Genomic DNA, 21,531 nt, shown 5'->3' with positions numbered 1-21,531 from the left:
TTCAAACTTGGGCATATCGGGCGTATTGGGTATTAGTGCCAAATTTGGTCCAGTGAATGAAAATATATCTTGCATATTGGATATTTACATTACAATTCATAACAGTAGCAAAATGACAGTTATGAAGTAGCAACAAAAACAATTTTATGGCTGGGGTCATCACAACATGAGGAATTGTATTAAGGGGTTGCGACATTAGGAAGGTTGAGAACCACTGTGCTAGACCAAAAACATGGGAAACTAGAACAGGAGATATATATGAGATCAACAACCCAATTTACTATTTTTACTCAAATCTAATGCTCACTCTTTTTCTTTTCTTTTCTTTTTCTTTTTTTTTCTTTTTTTTTTGCTAAATTAAGTTGCCAAAATTGAGGTGCACATTAGATTTAATGGGGCATTAGAACTGTGTACATAAACCCATCCACATGAAAAGGTTCAGGTGGAACTGGAGGGCTTCAAATTGCATAAGGGAATGGTGAGAAGATGTAGAGGAGCATTACTGAAAAGACAATATCAGCATTTCTTATCTTTGAGATACTTAGTATGTTTTTTCTAGGTGAAAAGAAAAAAAATGGTACAATTTTTGAATACAGCCCATGAGCAATTTATTTCATGGTTCTAAAAATCCTGGCCTCAAGATAATCAAGCTTAGTGTCCACAACACTGTTCACTAATCTACTGACAACAGCTTGTGTTTTTCCATGCCACTGTTTTCCAACTTTCAGTTGTACCATTTTTAGTACTTTGTGCTCCATAATGGTGCTAGTTTATTCACCCAACAGTTCCACCAACCTTGCCTAGAGCTGTGAGTAAGTAGAAATCAATGGAATGTCGGTATCTCAGAATCCGAAGGATGCCATCCAAGTAGACCTGATCTTTACTGAAGCAACCTGAAAAAATTGGATTTAGTGTGGTAATATCATGTTTTAGAAAAAGCAAGGCATTTACCCATGTACGTCTACACAAAAATTATATAGTATCCCAGGATGATTTCTAAAAAGTATATTGCAAAAAATTATAATTGACATGATTAAAATCCAGGTGAATTCATCAAATGACCTCACTTTTTAAAAGAAAGCACAGGATAATGCTTCAATACTATGCACATTTAGGGAAAAGTGTCTCTACATAATTGTTTCAGCATCATTATCATATATACACTGGAGCAACATAGGCTGCTCACCTGAGCAGCATACAAAGAGAGGACATCCCTCCTGTTGCATTAGCTCCATTGGTTGACAGTCTGCTACTGAGAACAATTGCTGGCTTTAGCCTATAAAGCTGAAATGGTTCTGGCCCAGTTTACCTGTCCAAACATGACAGGTATGAGCCAGCAAGGAGGTTAAGATCTTCTGGGGAGGTCCTGCTCTTGGTCCCACCTCCTTGCAGGTGCAGCTGGCAGAGACGAGAGATAAGGCCTTCTCAGTGATGACCCCTTGGCTATGGAACTCCCGAGTAAAATTAGATCAGCCCCCTCCCTCTTGACCTTTAGGAAAAGGCTAAAAATGTGGATGTTCAACCAAGCATTCAATGAGTAATCTCACTGAATGCAATAAGAAAAGATGAAAAGATGATCAACAACCCAATTTACTATTCCAACGACAAATTGGAACAGCCACGGACTATGATATTGGATTGTGTGATTTTAAATAATTGGTTTTAAGGTTTTATTATGCTTTAATTATTGTTTTAATGCTTATGTTTTATTATGCATGTTTTTGGCATCTAATTGTTGAGTTTATATGTAAGCCATCTTGAGTCCCCTACGGGGTTGAGACAGGCAAGTATAAATATAGCAAATAATAATAATATTTATTTCCCACCTCTCCTGGTGACTCGAGGTTAAAACATGGTTAAAACAGCGAGATAAAACAAAACACTATTAAGATACATATAACAAATTTACATATATTAAATATAAATTAAAGTTCACTCTGCAAGTTATGCAAAGGATTGTGTTTTAAGACTACAAAACACATTTGTCTAGACTACATGTTACTGCACTCAGTGGGATTTATTTTTATCTAAATACATTTAGGATCAGGGTGGATATTAGGAGATCAACATATTGCTCCAAATAATAACAATAACAACAACAACAACAACAATACTTTAGTGGCATCTCAGGACCCTCCACACAGCTGAACAAAATCCCACATTATCTGCTTTGAACTGGAATATATGGCAGTGTGGACTCAAATAACCCAGTTCAAAGCTAATATTGTGGGATTGTCTGCCTTACTATCCTGGGTTATATGACTGTGTGGAAGGACCCTATGACAAGGACTCGGTCGTGAATACTAAAAAAGGCAGATGATCAACATTTCTCAATAATAATAATAATAATAATAATAATAATAATAATACAAAATCCAGCATATATATCTCATTTGCTATGACATAGTGTTTTTGTGTCAATAATAATAATAATAATAATAATAATAATAATAATACAATAGCATCCCCTTCATACTGTGACCATCTGTATGAATCATCTTTATCATTTCTGTCTACTACATATCCAACCAGGATGCTGTCCCTTTCACTTCTTAAAAATATTTTTTCCCTTTTGAGGCTTGAAAGGATATTTTCTGTCCTAATATGCACTTTTGTTTTTTGAGCTTGGTAGGATCTGCATCGCAAACATGGCTCAAAAGAAAATATTTGAGTTGAAACAATCATACAAATGCCTTACCGGGTTGGGAAGTGTCAGTCCAGCCCCTCTTGGCTCGAACACAATAGTCCCACCTAGTATTGGGGTCTGTGACAAATTTACCGATATCCTGAAACAGCTCTCGGAAGGACATTTGACTGGCTTGATAGACAGTGTAATACAGGAGGGCAGCCCTCCATAAAAAGGGATCCTTTCGAAAAAGAACACTGTGGAGGCTCGCCAGGCCTTCCTCGGTGGGGTTAATGGGTTTTAACCCATGCTTTCTACGCCCATTCCAGTTACTCCACAGCTGGCTATTGTTGTTAATGCCTCTCAGATAATGAGTTCCTGCAATTAAAAAAAAACATGCAATTATCAGTATGTTTGGGGATATGGAGAATGATGGAATAAACTTCAGGGAATACATTTGGTAGTTGGGAGTATGGCATTTTAGATCATATCCTATTTTCAGGGACATCACTGCCATGTTGATGAACACTTTAGTAAGTCCATAAATGTGCTCACACCCAGTGACACTACTGATTCTGCAGCCAATGCACTAGGTAGAGCTTTTCTACTCAGCACCTACCCATCAACCAATCACTACTCCTCCTGCTCCTTCCCTGGACACAGTAGGAGCAGAAGGAGCAAGGTACTCTGTAGCAGGTTCTTGAGAGTCAGATCAGGACGCAGCTAGCTGTGAGGGCCAAGCTTTACATTGGAACAAATAGGAGTGAGCATATTACATCCATTTTAAAGTCACTCCACCAGTTGTCAATGAATTTCTGGGCAAAGTATTGGCTTTGACCTTTAAAGCCTTACATGTTTTGGGTCCAGGTTACCTACAGCAGTGGTTCTCAACCTTCCTAATACTGCAACCCCTTAATACAGTTCCTCATGTTGTGGTGACCCCCAACCATAAAATTATTTTCATTGCTACTTAATAAATTTTGTAATTTTGCTATTGTTATGAATCACAATGTGAAAACACATCTGATATGCAGTATGTGTTTTCATTCACTGGAACAAAGTTGGCCAAAATATCCACATTTGAATACTGGTGGGGTTGGACGGGGGGATTGATTTTGTCATTTGGGAGTTGTAGTTGCCTGGATTTGTAGTACATCTACAATCAAAGAGCATGCTGAACTCCACCAATGATGGAATTGAACCAATCTTGGCACACAGAACTCCCACGACCAACAGAAAATACTGGAAGGGTTTGCTGGACATTGACCTTGAGTTTTGGAGTTGTAGTTCACCTACATCCAGAGAGCACTGTGGACACAAACAATGATGGATCTGGACCAAACTTGGCACAAATACTCAATATGCCCAAATGTGAACACTGGTGAAGTTTTGGGGGAAATAGTCCTTGGCATTCGGAAGTGCTAGTTGCTGAGATTTATAGTTCATCTACAATCAAATAACATTTGAACCTCACCAATGAGGGAATTGGGCCAAATTTTCCACACAAAACCCTCATGACAACAGAAAATACAATGTTTTCTGATATTCTTTGGCAACCCGTCTGATATCCCCTCACGACCCCTCCAGGGGTCCCGACCCCCAAGTTGAGAAACACTGACCTACAGGATCACCTTCTCCTGCACAATCTGTCCCTTAGGACACTGTGGTCCTCGGGGAGATGCTTACTTCAACCAGCTGGGACCAAACTGGCAACTGTGACCTCTATGACCTTTTCATCAGCCACCCGACAACTGTGGAATCGCCTGCCAGAAGAGCTTTGACAATTAACACGTTGTCAGAATTTAAAAAAAAATTAAATTTATTGGTTGATTGATTGATTTCATTTATATACCACTTTTCTCAACCCCTGGGGGGACACAAAGTGGTTCACAACAAAGTAAATGGCAAAATTCAATGCCTCACAAAATATAAAATACAATGCATAACTAAAATAGTATATACAATAGATTAAAACCAGTAAACTGTAAAATTTGAGATATCAACAAACATAAAATATAGAACAATTGACATTGCACCAATCCCGAAATTATCTTGACTGCTTCATCTCACTCCACAAATGCTTGCTTGAGGAGTGACGTTTTAAATAAATTTCTAAATATCAGGAGAGAGGGGGTTGATCTGAACTCATTGGAGAGGGAGTTCCACAGCTGAAGGGCTACCACCGAGAAGGCCCTGTCTCTTGTCTCCACCAGTTGTCCCTGCGAGGGTGGTGGGACCAAGAGCAGGAGCTCCTCAGCTGATCTTAATGCTCTAATTGGCTCATGAAGGAGATAAATTTGGATAGATAAGCTGGACCGGAACCATTTAGGGATTTATAGGCTAAAGCCAGCACTTTGAATTCTGCTCAGTAGCAAACTGGCAGTCAGTGAAGCTGGCTCAACAGAGGGGTTGTATGCTCTCTGTGAGTTGCTCCACTTAGAAACCTGGCTGCTGCCCACTGGACTACTTAAAGCTTTCAAACAGTCTTCAAAGACAATAACTCTTTAAACAATTTTCGTAACTTTTTGTGTAATTATGGCATGTTGCCACCATGACATAAACTGCTTTGAAATTGGGTCCCTGATTTTGAAACACCCTGTAGAATAGGCAGTCACATTATTTGGGTACCTATTTCATGCCTCAGCATTCCTTCCAACCAATGCTCTCGTGCAGTGGAGACATTGATAGTAAGAGTCGGGCGGCCATTCACCACTGTCATTGAGGCCCGAGAAAGCAAGTCTTCAGAGAGATGAACTACAATCTGAAGAAAGACAGAGATTTGAGATTTTAAACATTTCCCAGCTTTAGACACATTCTCATTTCTGTATACTTGCTATTTATCTCCTTCCTCAAATACCTCATTTCCTCCATTTTTCAAGTGGGAATTGTCTAAAACTTTCTTTCTTGTGTTCCTACTAGCTGTACCCGCCACGTGTTGCTGTGGCCAACCTTCTCTCCAGCTTTCCTTCCTTCCTTCGCTCCCTTTCCTTCCTTCCTTTTCTACCTCTTTCCTTCCTTCTCCCCTTTTTCTTTTCCTTCCTCTTTCTCTCCTTCCTTCCTTCTCTACCTCTTTCCTGCCTTCCTTTGCTTTTTACTTCCAGCCTTCCTTCTTTCTTTCCTTCCCTCCCTCTTTCCCTCCTTCGTTCACTCCCTTTTTCCTTCCTTCCCATTTTTCTTTCCTTTTCTCCTTCCTTCTCTCCCTCTTTCCTTCCTTCCCCCCTTTTTTCTTTTCCTTCCTCTTGCTCTCCTTTCTTCCTTCTCTACCTCTTTCCATCCCTACTTTGCTTTTTGCTTCCATCCTTCCTTCTCTCTTTCCTTCTTTCTTTCTCCCCTTCCTTCCCTCCCTCTTCCCTTTTTCCTGTATCATCATTTAGCTTTTTGGGGCTTTTAAGTCCTTTCCACTTTTTTTCAGGGGAGAGTTATGAGTGATGGTCACTCATTGGTCTGTTAGGAGTATAGTATCCAAATTTGGTGTCAATTCGTTCAGTGGTTTTTGAGTTATGTTAATCCCACAAATGAACATTACGTTTTTATTTATATAGATAGGACAGAAGCATGCTGCACAAACCACACATTAAGAATTTCCAAAGTACTTTGCCATACTGTAGAGTTGTTTCATATCACTTCCCAAGTCATCAAGCAAGAAGGTCCTGGTATGCATTCTATTAATATCTAAATTAAAATTCATAGGAATGCTATACACTGGTTTTAAAATGCCCCGGGCTATAATATCTATCTCAGTCCATCCCTTGCTCAAACACGCTATTATCTAACTTTTCTCCCACTTATTCTTTCTATTCTGTCACGACCCAGCATGAAAATACTCAATGGGGCCTTTTTCTAAAACAGTGGACCAGCAGTGGTCCATAAGAATGAAAATATGATCTGTGGCCTCACCATTACTACACTGTTGCCTTGAAACCATGTGGCAATGAGCTCTACCGGTCTTGCGAAACCCTCTTAGAGTGCTAAGGCAACGGGGATGTTGGGAGAGGAGAGGCTGACTACCTACAAAAGATTATTACTACCACATCTGCTCCAGATTATTAAATATGGTTTTCTGTGGGCGAGTAGATGGCAACTACTAGGTGGCATATGTTCTGTATCAGAAAATTGAGCTTATGTGGTTTATCCAATGCAATTTTCTGAATCAGCACCCCAAATAACAAAACTGAATCTAAAGTTGACCAAAAACTGATTCATAACCCTTTTGGTACTAATGTTGGAGTGTGTTCCCTGGTCCAAGTGGTCCCTGGTAAAAAAAAATGGTTGGGAACCACTGTTCTAAAAGGACCCAAATGTGTCATGACCACAACTTTTTCGAAATACCACTGGGCATCTGCAGCAAGAGCAGTGTTTTCCTATTAATAACAAATATTAAGATGTATTAAAGAAAGATGTGATGGAGGGATGTATAGGAAGCTTTGATGCTATAGCTTTAGGTGATGTTCCAGTAAATAGTCCAACCTCGCCAAGGCAGCCTTCTTTCACCATATATTTCCGGACATGATTCCAGATACGGCTTCTGGGCAGCAGGCTTCCTCCAGTGGCTTGCTCAAAATTTTCATAGCTTCCATATTTTTCCAAAGTCAGTTCCATAATTTTGATCGCCTGTACAAGCAATAAGAGCATAAGAGATATAAAAGTTAAACAGCCTGCAACTTCTAACTGGAGGTCATGGTGTTTGCTTCTGCCAACAAACTACAATAATCCATCTCTAAAATAATGGAAGAACCTGGAACCCTGAAGGCCGAACCAGGATGTAGGCTGTTCTTAGTGGTGGAATCAATCTCAGGGGTTTGTGGCACCCAGAGAAGATGGGGCAATGCCCAGCTGATGACCCAATCGTTCCTGTTGCTTCTCCATGGATCCTGTCTCCTGGGCAGGCCTTGGGGGATCTTGCTCACATTCCTCCAGGCTCAGTCCTATGTGATTCCCAACTGGCCTCATTCAGGAGGACTTCAAAACCTCCACTTTGGTTCTGAATGCCTCGTGAATCAAGCCAGCTGGGAATGGAGGTCAGCTGTGACCAGCAATGCTGTAGAATTTGAAGAGGCACGAATAGAGGGTGAAAGAGAGAAACGTGCCAAGAAGAAGGCGCGTCAAGCCAATCTGACAACCCCTCATGACCCCCCCAGGGGTCCTGACCCCCATGTTGAGAAACACTGTTCTAGATGGATAGTTTCGAAGCCATTGCTGCTCTCATATCCTTATGTTTATTTAGCCGTAAACCATTTTTTGGAAGTCCGAAACCAGAGACTTGAATGCAGAGCTCTTAAAACCATGGACTGTCTTCTTTGTAAAGAAGGACTTTGATGTGTGTGCCTACAGTCTAGAAACTTAAAAGAAAATATCTTGTCTACCGTAGAGGTGGAAAATGTGTACTAAATAATTCAGAATGACAGTATTTCAGTTTCCATAGTGAGCATATTAGTCAGGCATTACTCATCACACAGATCTGGTTTCTTCTGAACTATCACTTGGTTCATTTAAACAGGCTGTTCTCTTTAATATTTTATCTTCTCGCATAATCCTTTTCGTCACTGCATGTCCTTTTTTTTGTTTTAGAGCACCAAAGGGCAAGGGGAAAGCATGAGAGAGAAAACAAAAGCAGCTGGAGGTTTGTTTTCCAAGTCAGAAGAACTAGAAGCACGATATCCACTGGCTTCTCATGAAATCTTAATAGCTTATGCCAAGGCAGACATCACAGAAGCAGATCTATTTAACACCAGATCTATTCTAATTGTACCAGCCTTGTGAGGAAACCTTTTAAAGCTTGCTGCTGTCTGTGGGGAATATGGGGGTCCATTTATTTATTTATTTATTTATTTATTTATTTAGGGCTTTTATGTCCCGTCCTTTCTCAACCTCAGCAGAGGGACTCAGGACGGCTAACAAAGTGGCACCCCATGGCGCCCACATCAAACATAAATATACAATTAACAGCAATTACCTGGGAGTCACTCTGGACCGTGCTCTTACTTACAAGAAGCACTGCCTGAACATCAAACAAAAAGTGGGTGCTAGAAACAATATCATACGAAAGCTGACTGGCACAACTTGGGGATCACAACCAGATACAGTGAAGACATCTGCCCTTGCGCTGTGCTACTCTGCTGCTGAGTATGCATGCCCAGTGTGGAACACATCTCACCACACTAAAACAGTGAGCTTTTCTACTCAGCACCTAGCCATCAACCAGTCATGCCGCATTATCACGGGGTGTCTGCGCCCTACACCACTGGAGAAATTACACTGCTTAGCCGGTATTGCACCACCTGATATCCGCCGGGAAGTAGCAGCCAATAGTGAAAGGACCAAGGCAGATACATCTCCAGCTCATCCCCTCTTTGGGTATCAGCCAGCACGTCAACAACTAAAATCTAGACATAGTTTTCTAAGATCTACAGAGACACTCGCTGGAACACCTCAGCAAGCGAGAGTCCAAAAGTGGCAGGCTCAAACCCAGAACCTAAACCAATGGCTGATACCAAATGAGAGACTCCCCCCTGGGCACACAGAGGATTGGGCGACTTGGAAGGCGCTGAACAGACTGCGCTCTGGCACCACGAGATGCAGAGCCAACCTTCAGAAATGGGGCTACAAAGTGGAATCCTCGACATGCGAGTGTGGAGAGGAGCAAACCACTGACCACCTGCTGCAATGCAACCTGAGCCCTGCCACATGCACCATGGAGGACCTTCTTGCAGCAACACCAGAAGCACTCCAAGTGGCCAGCTACTGGACAAAGGACATTTAATCAACTACCAAACTCACAAATTTTGTATTATGTCTGTTTGTTTGCTTTGTTCTGTTAGAAATGTAATATAATTGACTGGCTGCCCTGACACGAAATAAATAAATAAACAGCAATGTAATAATAACAATAATATAAAACTGCATAAACAGTATAAAACCATATAAACAATATAGAAACAGTATAAAAACAGACAACAAATAGTTAGTGGTCACCGATTTAAATCATTATCCAAGGGCAGTCTATCAGTTCAACACGTCAGTAGGTCAGCCTATTCTCCAATGGTCTACCTAGAACGCAATTCAGCCTGTAAGACCCTCTCCCACCTTGCCTGGATTTGCCATATTTGATCTTTATGATAAGGTACACAGAGACAAGATTCTGCTTGAAAAGAAGGCTCCCATTACATATCTTGCTGTAAAGGTTAAGTGTGGCCCTTACTACTGGGCAGTAGCCTATGCAACAGAATGTGTAGTAGGAGTAAGGCCCTGCTAACTGTAGAGTTGGTGGCCCCACCTCAAACTGGCTATGAAGTCCCACTTCCCAGTGGAAAACAGCATTTGTGGATCTGTTCTTTCCATTGAAGGGAATGACAAAGCCCACTAAAGCTCTTGCTTGAAGGTTGCAAATCTAATCATACCTATTCTTCCATTAATTAATTTATTTCTGGTATTTCTATCCCGTTCCTTCTCAACCCCCGAAGGGGGACTCAGGACGACTTACGTTTGGCAGCAATTTGATGCCACTACATTTAACAGTGCAATATAATAACAATTAAAACAATAAGTAAAACATTCATTAAAACAGTAAAAAAAACAGTATTAATAGCCATATCATCATTCCAGTCAATTCCACATCCAATTCTATGTCCAAAGTGCTATCTATTTATTTATTTTATTTATGTATTTCGAACATTTTTACCCCACCCTTCTCAACCCCCAGGGGGACTCTGGGCAGTTTGCAGTTGGCAATAATTCAATGCTCCATCATAAAATACAAAATAGTAGATATAACAATTAAAAACATGAACATGAATAAATAAAGATTAAAACAGTATACTTACGATCTACTTAGCTATTGCCAGTCTGGTGGCTATTTAGCAAGCCATATACTAATGATTACTCCGCTTAACTAATCCAAATCCTCTTCCAAGCCATAGTCAAACATTATCAATTGTCCTTTAACCTGATTGCCCGAAGGCCTGGTCCCACAACCACGTTTTAACCTTTTTTCTAAAGGTGAGGAGGGATGACAATGACCTAATTTCACCGGGGGAAAAATTCCACAGGCGGGGGGCTACCACTGAGAAGGCCCTGTCCCTTGTCCCCACCAAATGTGTTTGAGACAAGGGTGGGGCCGAGAGCAGGACCTCACCAGAAGATCTTAAGCTCTGAGGTGGGACGTAGAAGGAGATACGTTCGGACAGTTACGCTGTACCGAGCTATATAGGGTTTTATAGGTCAAGACCAGCACTTTGAATTGTGCTTGGAATTGGAGCTGGCACAGCAGGGGGGTGGTATGCTCCCTGTCTGACGCTCCAGTGAGTAATCTAGCTGCCGCCCATTGGACTAATTGCAGTTTCTGAACAGTCTTCAAAGGCAACCCCACGTAGAGTGTGTTGCAGTAATCTATTCAGAATGTGACAAGAGCGTGGACCACCGTGGCCAAATCTGACTTCCCCAGGTATGGGTGCAGCTGGCGCACAAGTTTTAACTGTGCAAAAGCTCTCCTGGCCACCGCTGAAACCTGAGGTTGCAGGCTCAGCAATGAGTCTGGGATCACTCCCAAGCTGCGAACCTGCGTCTTCAGGGGGAGTGTAATCCCATCCAACACAGGCTGTAACCCTATGCCCTGTTTGGCCTATGCCTGTTGTCCAAAAGCCTGATCCCAGAACCACGACTTCAATTTCTTCCTAAATGACAGGAGGGATGGAGCCGATCTTACCTCAATGGGAAGTGAGTCCCACAGGCGAGAGGCAACAGCCGAGAAGGCCTTGTCTCTCGTCCCCGCCAGATGTATTTATGACGCTGGCGGGAGCAAGAGCAGGAACACGTATGTTGATTGAAAGCTCAAACTCTAATCACATCTCATTTCTAACTATGGAGATTAGAAACAAGGCAAGCTGCTTTCTACAACTTTCCCCAGCCTGGGGGCATGTGCCTAAAACTGGGTCTACATCTATGACAGCTATGACTTAGAAATCACAGAACTACAGACCTTGCACTTATAAATATGTCAATAGCTAAACAATAATTGATTGCAACACGGCCAAGCTTGCTTTCTACCCGTCTCTGTGACAATCAGCCCACTGCCTAAATGAACAAAATACATTATGTGAAAGTCTCCAAGGTTAATTAGGCAGCAACCACAAATCAATGCATGTTAGTGTGCTCATTGTGACTGCAGGGCAAGCAAAATACAAATTGTTTCTTTCTCTAATTTCCTTGCATCATCAGTACTATATTTTCCATATTAATTAGACTATTGTAACTTCTTAAGTAGCACAATGTACTATAATTTTATCATCTTAAAAAAACCTTGCATGAAAATTCCCCAGGTATTCCTCTTTTTGTCCGGTAACCTAAAATGTTAATTTAAGCCATTAAAAGAATTGATCAAAAGTAGCTAGACAGACCTATTTTCTAAAGGGTATGGAAGACAGAATACTCTGAAAACACATTTAAAGTATATTGTCATTTTTTTCTGTGCTAGCTTTCAATTATCCCAAATCCAAGTATATTATAATTCATGTAAACAAAAGCCCTTTAGTGGAAACCATTCTTAATTCTAGTACTCAAAACAACCAGTATTAAGTCGTGGAAGTTAAAGTGGTGTCAAGGTACAATAATTATATAGTGTAGATCATAGAATAATAGAATCAAAGAGTTGGAAGAGACCCCATGGGCCATCCAGTCCAACCCCTGTCAAGAAGTAGGAATATTGCATTTAAATCACCCCTGACAGATGGCCATCCAGCCTCTGTTTAAAAGCTTCCAAAGAAAGAGTCTCCACCTCTACCCGGAGGGCAGAGTGCATCCGGGGCAGATGCACTCCATGTCATTCAATAACAACTGTGAACAAGAAAATACGGTTGAATGCATTGGGTTTTCTTCCACTTTTAATATGATATTAATATGATTCACTGTTCCTATTTCTCCACTGATAGTTCTATCTAGCCCAAAGCCAGTGTTTTCAAACAATGTTCCCCTTTTCCATCGAGATAGAAGGAGAAATACTTGCAGGAGCTTGAGGTGGCAGAATATTCTATGTATGCATTCTGCAAGTAGAGGTCAGAGGAAAACAGAGGGCCCATCCAGACAGCCCCTTTAACATGGGAGTTCCTACAATTAAAAGGGGGCTGTCCAGATGACATACCTGAGAAACATGAATTGATTCGCCACAAACCAGGAAAACCCTGATTTGTGAGGAATTAATTTGTTAGTGGGTTTATTCCGCGCCTTCCAAGAAATCCACTACTTCTGCTGTCTGGACTGCTCCCTCAAAAGTTTTGGGCTTCTTAAAGGGCAGTCCAGACAGTAGTCCTATGGTTTTCCAGGCTAAATTAGTCCGGAAAACCGTGAGAATACAACCTTTCTCACCAAAAACGCTTTAAAAAAAATAAAAGAACTTACCCAATCTCCATTTGCCTGATGCCGGAGCTCTCCTAGTGCATAGGAATTATGCATCAGGAGAGCTCCGGTACCATGTGAATGGAGGCCAGGTAAGTTCTTTCATTTTTTAAATGGCTTTTAGGAAGCAAGTTAGAATGTCTGGGTGTTCTCCCAGAAAGTTACGGGAGAACATCTGAACACCCACCCAAGAAAGAACACACTTTCTGGGATGTGTGTGGATGGGGACCTGGGAATATTCATTTTTAAAATGCAATGTTCCCTGGATAAAGGGCTGTCTGGAAGTGCCCAGAATTGGTAAAGTTACTTGGACTCTAGTTGCAAGGATCCCTCAGATGACTGGTGGGAATCATATAAAAGGTAAAGGTTTCTCTTTGACATAAAGTCTAGTCGTGTCCAACTCTGGGGGAGTGGTGCTCATCTCCATTTCTAAGCCAAAGAGCTGGCGTTGTCCATAGATGCCTCCAAGGTCATGTGGCTGGTGTGACTGTATGGAGCGCCTTTACCTTCCTGCTACAGTGGTACCTATTGACCTACTCTCATTTGCATGTTTTTGAACTGCTAGGTTGGCAGAAGCTGGAGCTAACAGCAGGAGCTCACCCTGCTCCACAGATCTGAACCGCATACCTTTCAATCAGCAAGTTCAGCAGCTCAGCAGTTTAACCCACTGCGCCATTGGATACTCCCTGGAGTCATATACTGGTTCTCATATTTGGATCTTTGAACAAAACTTCCCCAGGCTTACTGAGGGTTCATCCTTCTTTCTGCCATCAGACAGGAGGGAAATTGTTCAGGCTTGAATGCAAGTGTTTGGGACTCCAACTCCCAGAAGCCCTAGCCAGCTTGGCCAATGGTCAGGAGTTCTGGGGGCTAAAGTCCAAAACACCTTGACAGCCACAGGTTCTGCAGACTTACAATGTGCCTCCTTTAATTTCCTGTCTCCCCTACAGGGAGCGAATAAGATTAGAAATGGGCAACTTAAGTGTGATGGGAAAGAGAAAGAGGAAAACTAGAGGAATACCACTTCACCAAAGGTTACTTTAGGCACATAGCTGAATGCAAAGTTTTCAAGGTATGTGATGATCAATAAGATAAATGCTAATTTGGGGTGTGAGGTTTGAAAGGAAATAAGTTCAAAGATCCAAACTCGAGAAGGAAAAAAAAAGTACTGAGAGGCATGGCAGTAGATGCCCAAGTAGTATACACGGCAAAACCACGTTTACCTGCTTCAGAAATCTGTTAGATGCTTGACTGTACTTTGCTAGCACATTTGATAGAGTAGTACTTGCATACTCAAATTGGGGGTTATAGATAAAATCTGAGTTGAAAAACTTCATCTTCTCCCTCTCCACATTGGAAGGCTTGATGGCAGTGAGAACACAGAACTTCCTTCCAGCGGCGTCTCCTTCTTTTAAACAGCTTTTGGACATCTGCAGTGGTTTTGGTTTCGTCAGGTTGGTGAAGGAATGCCTTTTCGCCTTGGTTTTGACTTGAGCCTGCAATCCTATGCTGCTTCCTGCCACAGAAATGCTGTGCGTTAACTTAACACTGCTAGGTACTGGGCTGGTGATAAAAAGAGAAGGCTGTTTACTGAGGCAACACCACCCATTTCTGAATAAAGGCACAGGGGCCTTAATCTTGTGACGTTCATTGCTTCGGGAACCGCTAATTGGTTTTGTGGATTTCCGCAGTCTTTTGTGGCAAGTTGAGGAATGCTTCTGGAAAAGGTGTTTTTTCTCCTCTTTGCTCTGCAGGATGACATTATAGCTACTAGTCCCTGTGGTGAATGTGTCCTTAAGAATTCGAGGCCGGGATATGTGCTGAGTGCTGTTGTTTTCATTTTTAAGGATCGACTGGTGCTCTTCAGGACTCAATACTGTTTTCTTGGAGAGCTCTTGCTGAGGCCAATGGAGTTTTTCTGTATGAAATAAAGAAAAATAAAATGAGTAAATATGCTGCCACTTATTTATACATAGTGGTGAAGCACAATGCCCAAATAATTCTAGTCCCTATTCCAAATTAGATACTGGAAATGAGGTGATTAAAAATACAATAGTTTAATTCTGCAGAAGAACTAAGTGTTGGTTACGATCAGATCGATCCAAGAAAGTGCCAAGGTAATGCCATGTTTGATTGTTCCTGCATCATGGATTTTATAGTCTCAGATTGACGCAAACACACATAATAATAATAATAACAACAACAACAACAACAACAACAACTCAGGTCAGATTCCAACAAAAAATGGAAAACATCTGAAGGTGAAGTTCGTAGAGAAACAACTACTTCTAAGTTGGATGCGAGAGACATCTGTCCCGAAAGAGTTCCCTGAAAGATCTCTCCTACCATCAGCATAGACCTCAAAGTAAACTTTTCTTCACTTTCCTGATGAAATGCTTGGCTATTCCTGCACTAACAGCAAGAAAGATAATCTCACTGATTCTGTATCTTATTACCTGCAACGAACAAAAAGGCTGGAGTCCTGTTGGATTTTGCATATGCTAGTGCATCACAATAACTATGTTAGAGGAAGAAAGAAATGTGTAGGTAATGCAAGCATAGCAAGAGCCAAAAGGCTATGGATGCTGCAATGATGGAAGAAAAATACTATGATGCGAGAGGGGCTCAGTTGGTACATATAAGGGTTGTCTGACTTTGCTTTCCAGGGAAGGGGGAAGAAAAGACAAAACCTGGCCAAAGTAACAAAAAGATCTCCAACTCACGCAATAGTTATAACTCAGATCAGCCTCACGAAGGCTGATCTGGCCGGGGTGGTCCATGCCTTGGTCACCTCTAGATTGGATTACTGCAATGCGCTCTATGTGGGGCTGCCCTTGAAAACGGCTCGGAAATTTCAACTGGTCCAACGGGCAGCAGCCAGGATGTTAACCGGGGCTCCATATAGAGAGAGGTCAACTCTCCTGTTCAAGGAGCTCCACTGGCTGCCGTTTATCTTCTGAGCCCAATTTAAGGTGCCGGTGCTTACCTTCAAAGCCCTAAACGGTTTGGGACCATCCTACTTGCGTGACCGCATCTCCGTCTATGAACCCACACATTCACTTCGCTCATCCGGAGAGGCCCTGCTCGTGATTCCGCCTGCGTCGCAAGCGCGCTTGGTGGGGACTCGAGACAGGGCCTTTTCTATGGTGGCCCCCCGACTCTGGAACACCCCCCCCCAAAAGATCTTAGACAGGCCCCTACATTGGCAGTCTTCAGAAAGAACTTGAAGACCTGGCTGTTCGATGTGCCTTCCCAGATTAGGAATCTCCAATACCAAGTCCCAGAAGCACTTTAGTAGAACTAAGATCGCTGCACACCGCACACTGCACTTACTTTATAATCCTACATACCTCCTGCCACATCAGCACTTTTAATCTTGTACCCATTACTCTGGCCCGGCCCAGTTTTTATAGTGTCTTGATGTATTGTTTATTGCTTGTTGTTTATACTGCTTAACTGTTTTTAATTTGCTTTAGGTGTTGTTTTGTTGTATTGTGTTTTGAGGCCTTGGCCTATGTAAGCCGCATCGAGTCCTTCGGGAGATGCTAGCGGGGTACAAATAAAATAATAATAATAATAATAATAATAATAACAACTCAATAAATATGCCAGGTAATAGTTGGTTATTTTCTTGTTCCCATTGAATTAAGCTACAAAGAATGTATACAGCAGGCGCAAAATATTCATGAAATTGACAGTGGAGTTTGCTAGCTTAATAATTCTGGAAACTTGTTCAATTTCTCAGAACAGAAAGGGTAATGTTACCCTTTCTGTTCTGAGGAAATTACCATAACAAAGAGTCTATTATAAGACCAGTGTATCATGTTTTCAGGCATTGTGCATGATATATAATACTGTTGTAGTGATGGAGTGGGAGAGAAAGAAGTGAAGAATTTCTTTTACATTAAGACTTTATGCAAACCTTAAAAAAATGGGGGCAGAAAAACTCAAGTTTCTTCATTCTGGTTACATCAAAATAATGCACACGATTAGTCTGGTTTTATGACACATTTAAACTTGGCGCCGGGTAGAATAGTTTCAGACTGATTTCATCATTTCAATCAGTGCCAGGCCACGGATGCTTATCAAGCATGCTTATCAAGCATGTTTTCCTTTGGCATGAACTGAAAGGCCTAACAAACTGCTATCCAAGCAAATATCAGGAAAAAATGTTAAAGAAAAACACAGTGACAACACCGCATCAAAATAGCAGGATTTGACTTGATGAGTTGAAAATTTCCAAGGAGTTCAGCAAGGCTTGCCTCTGACTATTCATTACAAAACTATACTATGAGGACCACTCTCAACTTGAACAGAGAGGAAGTCCTGCCATTCCAGGTTGAACTAAAGAGAGTAATTTCTCTCCTTTCTTTTCCTTGCAGATGAAAGAGAGATGGGCTAGAATATACACAAACTAGTGAAGCCTACCATGGCATTTCCCACAATCCAACACTTCAAGGTTGTCCAATTTGAAGATACTTCCTTTTAGGAGTTGGTGGATACTGTGCCTAATCCCTGTTGAGAGAACATCACTTTGCACATACACAAAAAGCTCCTTCATATCTCTGACTCCACTGTAGAAATCTGGACTATGTAGTTCAGGATTAGGAATCATGTGAAATTCGACTAATTTGGGGAAAGGAATCAAGCGATCCAGCTTCCACCATAATCATCATGGCTATAGAAAACATTATTTGTAATAGTTTTGTAAAATACCTTCCACCCCTCTGATAACACATTGTGTCTGATTTCGTGCCTGTAAACAAAGTAGAAAAGAAAAGCCTTTGACTCGAAGGACCACATATTCAATTCGGATGGAGGGATACCATTAAAGTCTAGTTTTCATACACACTGGTTATTGTTACAAAATAAGCTGCAACAAGCTAGATTACATGGCAATCCAACACAGAGAATCAAGTCCTATAAGGTTAATCAGTACTTATTTCCATGTAATTCATACAATTTGCATCTAAGACTCCAATCTGCTATAACTAATTATGCCAGTAACAAACAGAACTTATTTCTGAGTTGTTATTCATGACTAGCTGTACCCGCCACACGTTGCTGTGGCCAACCTCCCTTCCCTCTTTCTCTTCTTCTTTCCCCCTTTCCTTTGCTCCCTCTTTCCTTCCTTCTCTTTCTCTTCCCTTCCTTCCCCCCTTTTTCTTTCTCCTCTTCTTTCTCTCATTTCTTCCTTCTCTACCTCTTTCCTTCCTTCCTTCGCTTTTTGCTTCCATCCTTCTCTCTTTCCTTCTTTCCTTCTCTTCCTCTTCCTTTCCTTCCCCCTTTTTCTTTCTCCTCTTTCTCTCTCTCCTTTCTTCATTCTCTACCTCTTTCCTTCCATCCTTTGCTTTTTGCTTCCATCCTTCTCTCTTTCTTTCCTTCCCTCCCTGTTTCTCTCCTTTCTTTGCTTCCATGCTTCCTTCTCTCTTTCCTTCTTTCTTTCCCTCCCTCTTTCTATATTTCTTTCTTTCTCCTCTTCCTTCCCTTTTTCTGTATCATCATTTAGCTTTTTGGGGTATTTAAATCCTTTCTGCTGTTTTTTTTTGGGGGGGGGGGGGTATGAGTGATAGTCACTTGTTAGTCTGTTAGGGGTATAGTGTCCAAATTCCGTGTCAATTCATCTAGTGGTTTTTGAGTTATGTTAATCCCACAAATGAACATTACTTCTTTATTTATATAGATAGTACTGTAGCGTGTTTCCCCCTCCCCATTTCAAATGTTTTGTGGAACATCTCTTCATATTTCTCATGATCTGACACAGTTTTATAGTACCGTAAAAAATAATGATACAGGCTTGTATAATGGAGAACAATAGTTAAAGAAAATCAAAGGTTCTTTCCAAATTCACGAGTCCAACCCAAAGGACTAACCTTTTTGCTTTCTACCATGTTAACTTTTAATCACGTTTTTGATAAACAAGCCAATCCTATGTATACACAACAAACACATCAAAGTCTCTTCACTTGGCAATACTTTGAATACCCTGGTAAAGTTTCCATATTTAAAGTGAGAGAAGTTCACAGGAGGAACTAGTCTTCACCATCCACAAAAAAAAATCAGAAAAAGTGCTTTTCACTTTAGATGAACTTATATCAATCAAATGAGTTTTGAATAAATCAACAAAGTCAAGTAAATATGGCAATTTCCATCTCTTGTATGAAAAATAAATCATTTTCCATGGGAAAGGTTTGTGGCCTTTCAAAGGTTCCTGTACTGCAGTAAAAGAACCCTGTCTATACTTACTAGGTTTAATAGTTGGAGTCCCGTAAGATCTAGAAAAAAACAAAAGGATCACCCTGAATTTGGAGATGTGGATGCAGTTTGTAAAAGAGATTATGTTTTAAGAAAAAGGACTCATTGGCTCCTCAAAAACTTACATTTACAACCACTTTGTTTGCTGATTACCCAGAGCGCATTAAAGTTGTTTATACAAGGCCCTATTTCTAGACAAAGGTCAAAGAATAGAATATACCTTTTAAGATCCCCTTAGCTTTCAAAGGCAAACAGGAAGATAATCAGAGGAAACTAACATCTGAACAGTATCTCACCATCTTTTAAGCCTGCCTTTCTATCACTTCTATTTGATTTCACTCCCAACCAAGACTACGATTTTGTTCAACCATGTCTCTAATATACTGTGCAATACTGCTGTTGACTGTACATATCACTTGCATGTAACCTTAGAATGCCAAGTCAAAAAAGACTTGGGATACATACTTACAATGTTGGCATGGAAAGCTTTAGCCTACTGGCTTCCATTGCAGGCTGGAACTCTTCCCAGAAAACAGGCAGTAAAATTCCAGCATTTCCCAGCTTGATGCCCCCTAGAAATACTGGGCTCCAATTCTATTCTTCTCCAGCCAGCCAGAAATGACTGCAGGACTTACATCTAGGAATGCATTGTTATTTCATTGCGTTCCCACTAAACCAAGGAGTTAGAACTACAAGCTAAATGGTGGGAGAAGGACTGTATCTCAGTGGGTTCATAAAAATAAATGGTCCAAGATTCTAGATCGCTCTAGATTAGGAACACTGCCATCTGAAACATGAAGAACTATCACTTGTCAGTGAGACACATAACACAATGGATTATTGGATATTTTTCAGTGTAAAGCTGTTCTTCATGTCCCTATGTATGAAAAATAAATCACAACTCTCCCTGAATGCTACTACAGTTTTTTCATTTACATACATTTGCTATAGATGGGCTTTATTTAGGACTATTCAGTTTCTGCATCAAAGTCCCAGTTTTACCATAGAAAAGGTTTACTGTGTATATTGATATATAAGTAGAGGGTAGGTTTTGGGGTCAAACTATGGATATTGATATGACCTGTAGATAAGCCAAGGTTCATATCACAGAGAGGGAAAAGTGACAGTGTCACCCCTGGCCACGAACACTGCTATTTTCCCACTTAAGCTTTCAAAAAGCCAGAAGTGCTACCAAAATAGAGAGATTAGAGGAAGTTGGTGCTTATTTTAGGGTCTCCTGGGACACACTGAGCTCTCACGTTTTACCACTCTTTTTGGAGAAAGAGATGGTTCATTTTTTGGTACGGGTTAAGCTAATGTACTAACCATGATCCATGGATAAGTCCATCCATTGTTTTGAAGTTGATGTTTTGACTAAAATTTCTGGAATTCTACATGAATATATAGGGCAAATTCTACGCTGAAATTACATTATGTAAGTCCATGACATTTATGCTAATTCGTACTTGCTCTAGTCAGCTTTGTATAGATTTGCATATACTTACTCTATTTGGTTTAGCAAGGACTATATACAAGCAGTCCCCAAGTTACATCTGACTTACAAATGACTCCTAGTTAAGAATGGGTAGAGACAACTGGAAGTGAGATAATTCTATCCCTTGGAAGGGAATTTCATTCCTGAAAGAGTTATCATGGGGAAGAGATATCTCCACAGAAGCTTTATGACCAATCCTTGTTTCAACAAGCCATTGTTTTCAAAATCCAATTATCAAAGGAACAGAAAGTGAGGTGAAATCTTTTGAACAGGGACACCAACAAAAAAACAAACACCACAGAGGTGTTCACCCTTCCTGAAGCTATCTAAAGCTTAGACAGATAGATAGATAGATAGATAGATGAGAGAAAGAGACTGGAAATACATTTTTAAAATGTTCTGATTTACATACAAATTCAATATAAGGGCTGGACTTTAGCACAGCAGGTTAACCACCAGCTACAGTAAATCTTGCCAATCAAAAGGTTGGCAGTTCAAAGCCTGGGTCAGGGTGAGCTCCTGGCCTTTAGCCCAGCTTCTGACTACCTAGCAGTTCGAAAGTAAATGTGAGTAGATAAATAGATATTGCTTAAAGCAGGGAGGTATTTAAGGCAACCATAAGGAAATGCCAGAAAAAATGCTGATGATTCAATCAAGGAGGAAGTTTACAAACAAAGCTTTTCAGCAGGGAAAGTGGACTGACAGCCCCTCCTCCTAATGGCCAGAATCGAGCACAGCTTCTAAGATGCTGAAATGGGAAAGCCTATAT

At 40.9% G+C, this 21,531-nt stretch overlaps 1 protein-coding gene across 1 annotated transcript in view; it reads right to left on the bottom strand.

Annotated features, from left to right (window-relative positions):
* Positions 1–21,531, bottom strand: part of MATCAP2 (microtubule associated tyrosine carboxypeptidase 2) — a 32,471-nt gene that overhangs the window by 6,433 nt on the left and 4,507 nt on the right. Inside the window, exons 2-6 of the mRNA XM_060781617.2 lie at positions 14,236–14,930; positions 7,094–7,237; positions 5,255–5,387; positions 2,699–3,004; positions 796–893 (exon numbers count right to left, since the gene is read on the bottom strand). Coding sequence (XP_060637600.2) covers positions 796–893; positions 2,699–3,004; positions 5,255–5,387; positions 7,094–7,237; positions 14,236–14,930 — 1,376 coding nt within the window. The remainder of the gene's footprint in view (positions 1–795; positions 894–2,698; positions 3,005–5,254; positions 5,388–7,093; positions 7,238–14,235; positions 14,931–21,531) is intronic.

This window comes from Anolis sagrei, chromosome 6 (genome assembly GCF_037176765.1).
Source record: "Anolis sagrei isolate rAnoSag1 chromosome 6, rAnoSag1.mat, whole genome shotgun sequence".
Lineage (NCBI taxonomy): Eukaryota > Metazoa > Chordata > Lepidosauria > Squamata > Dactyloidae > Anolis > Anolis sagrei.
This window is presented reverse-complemented; position numbering and strand designations above follow the sequence as displayed.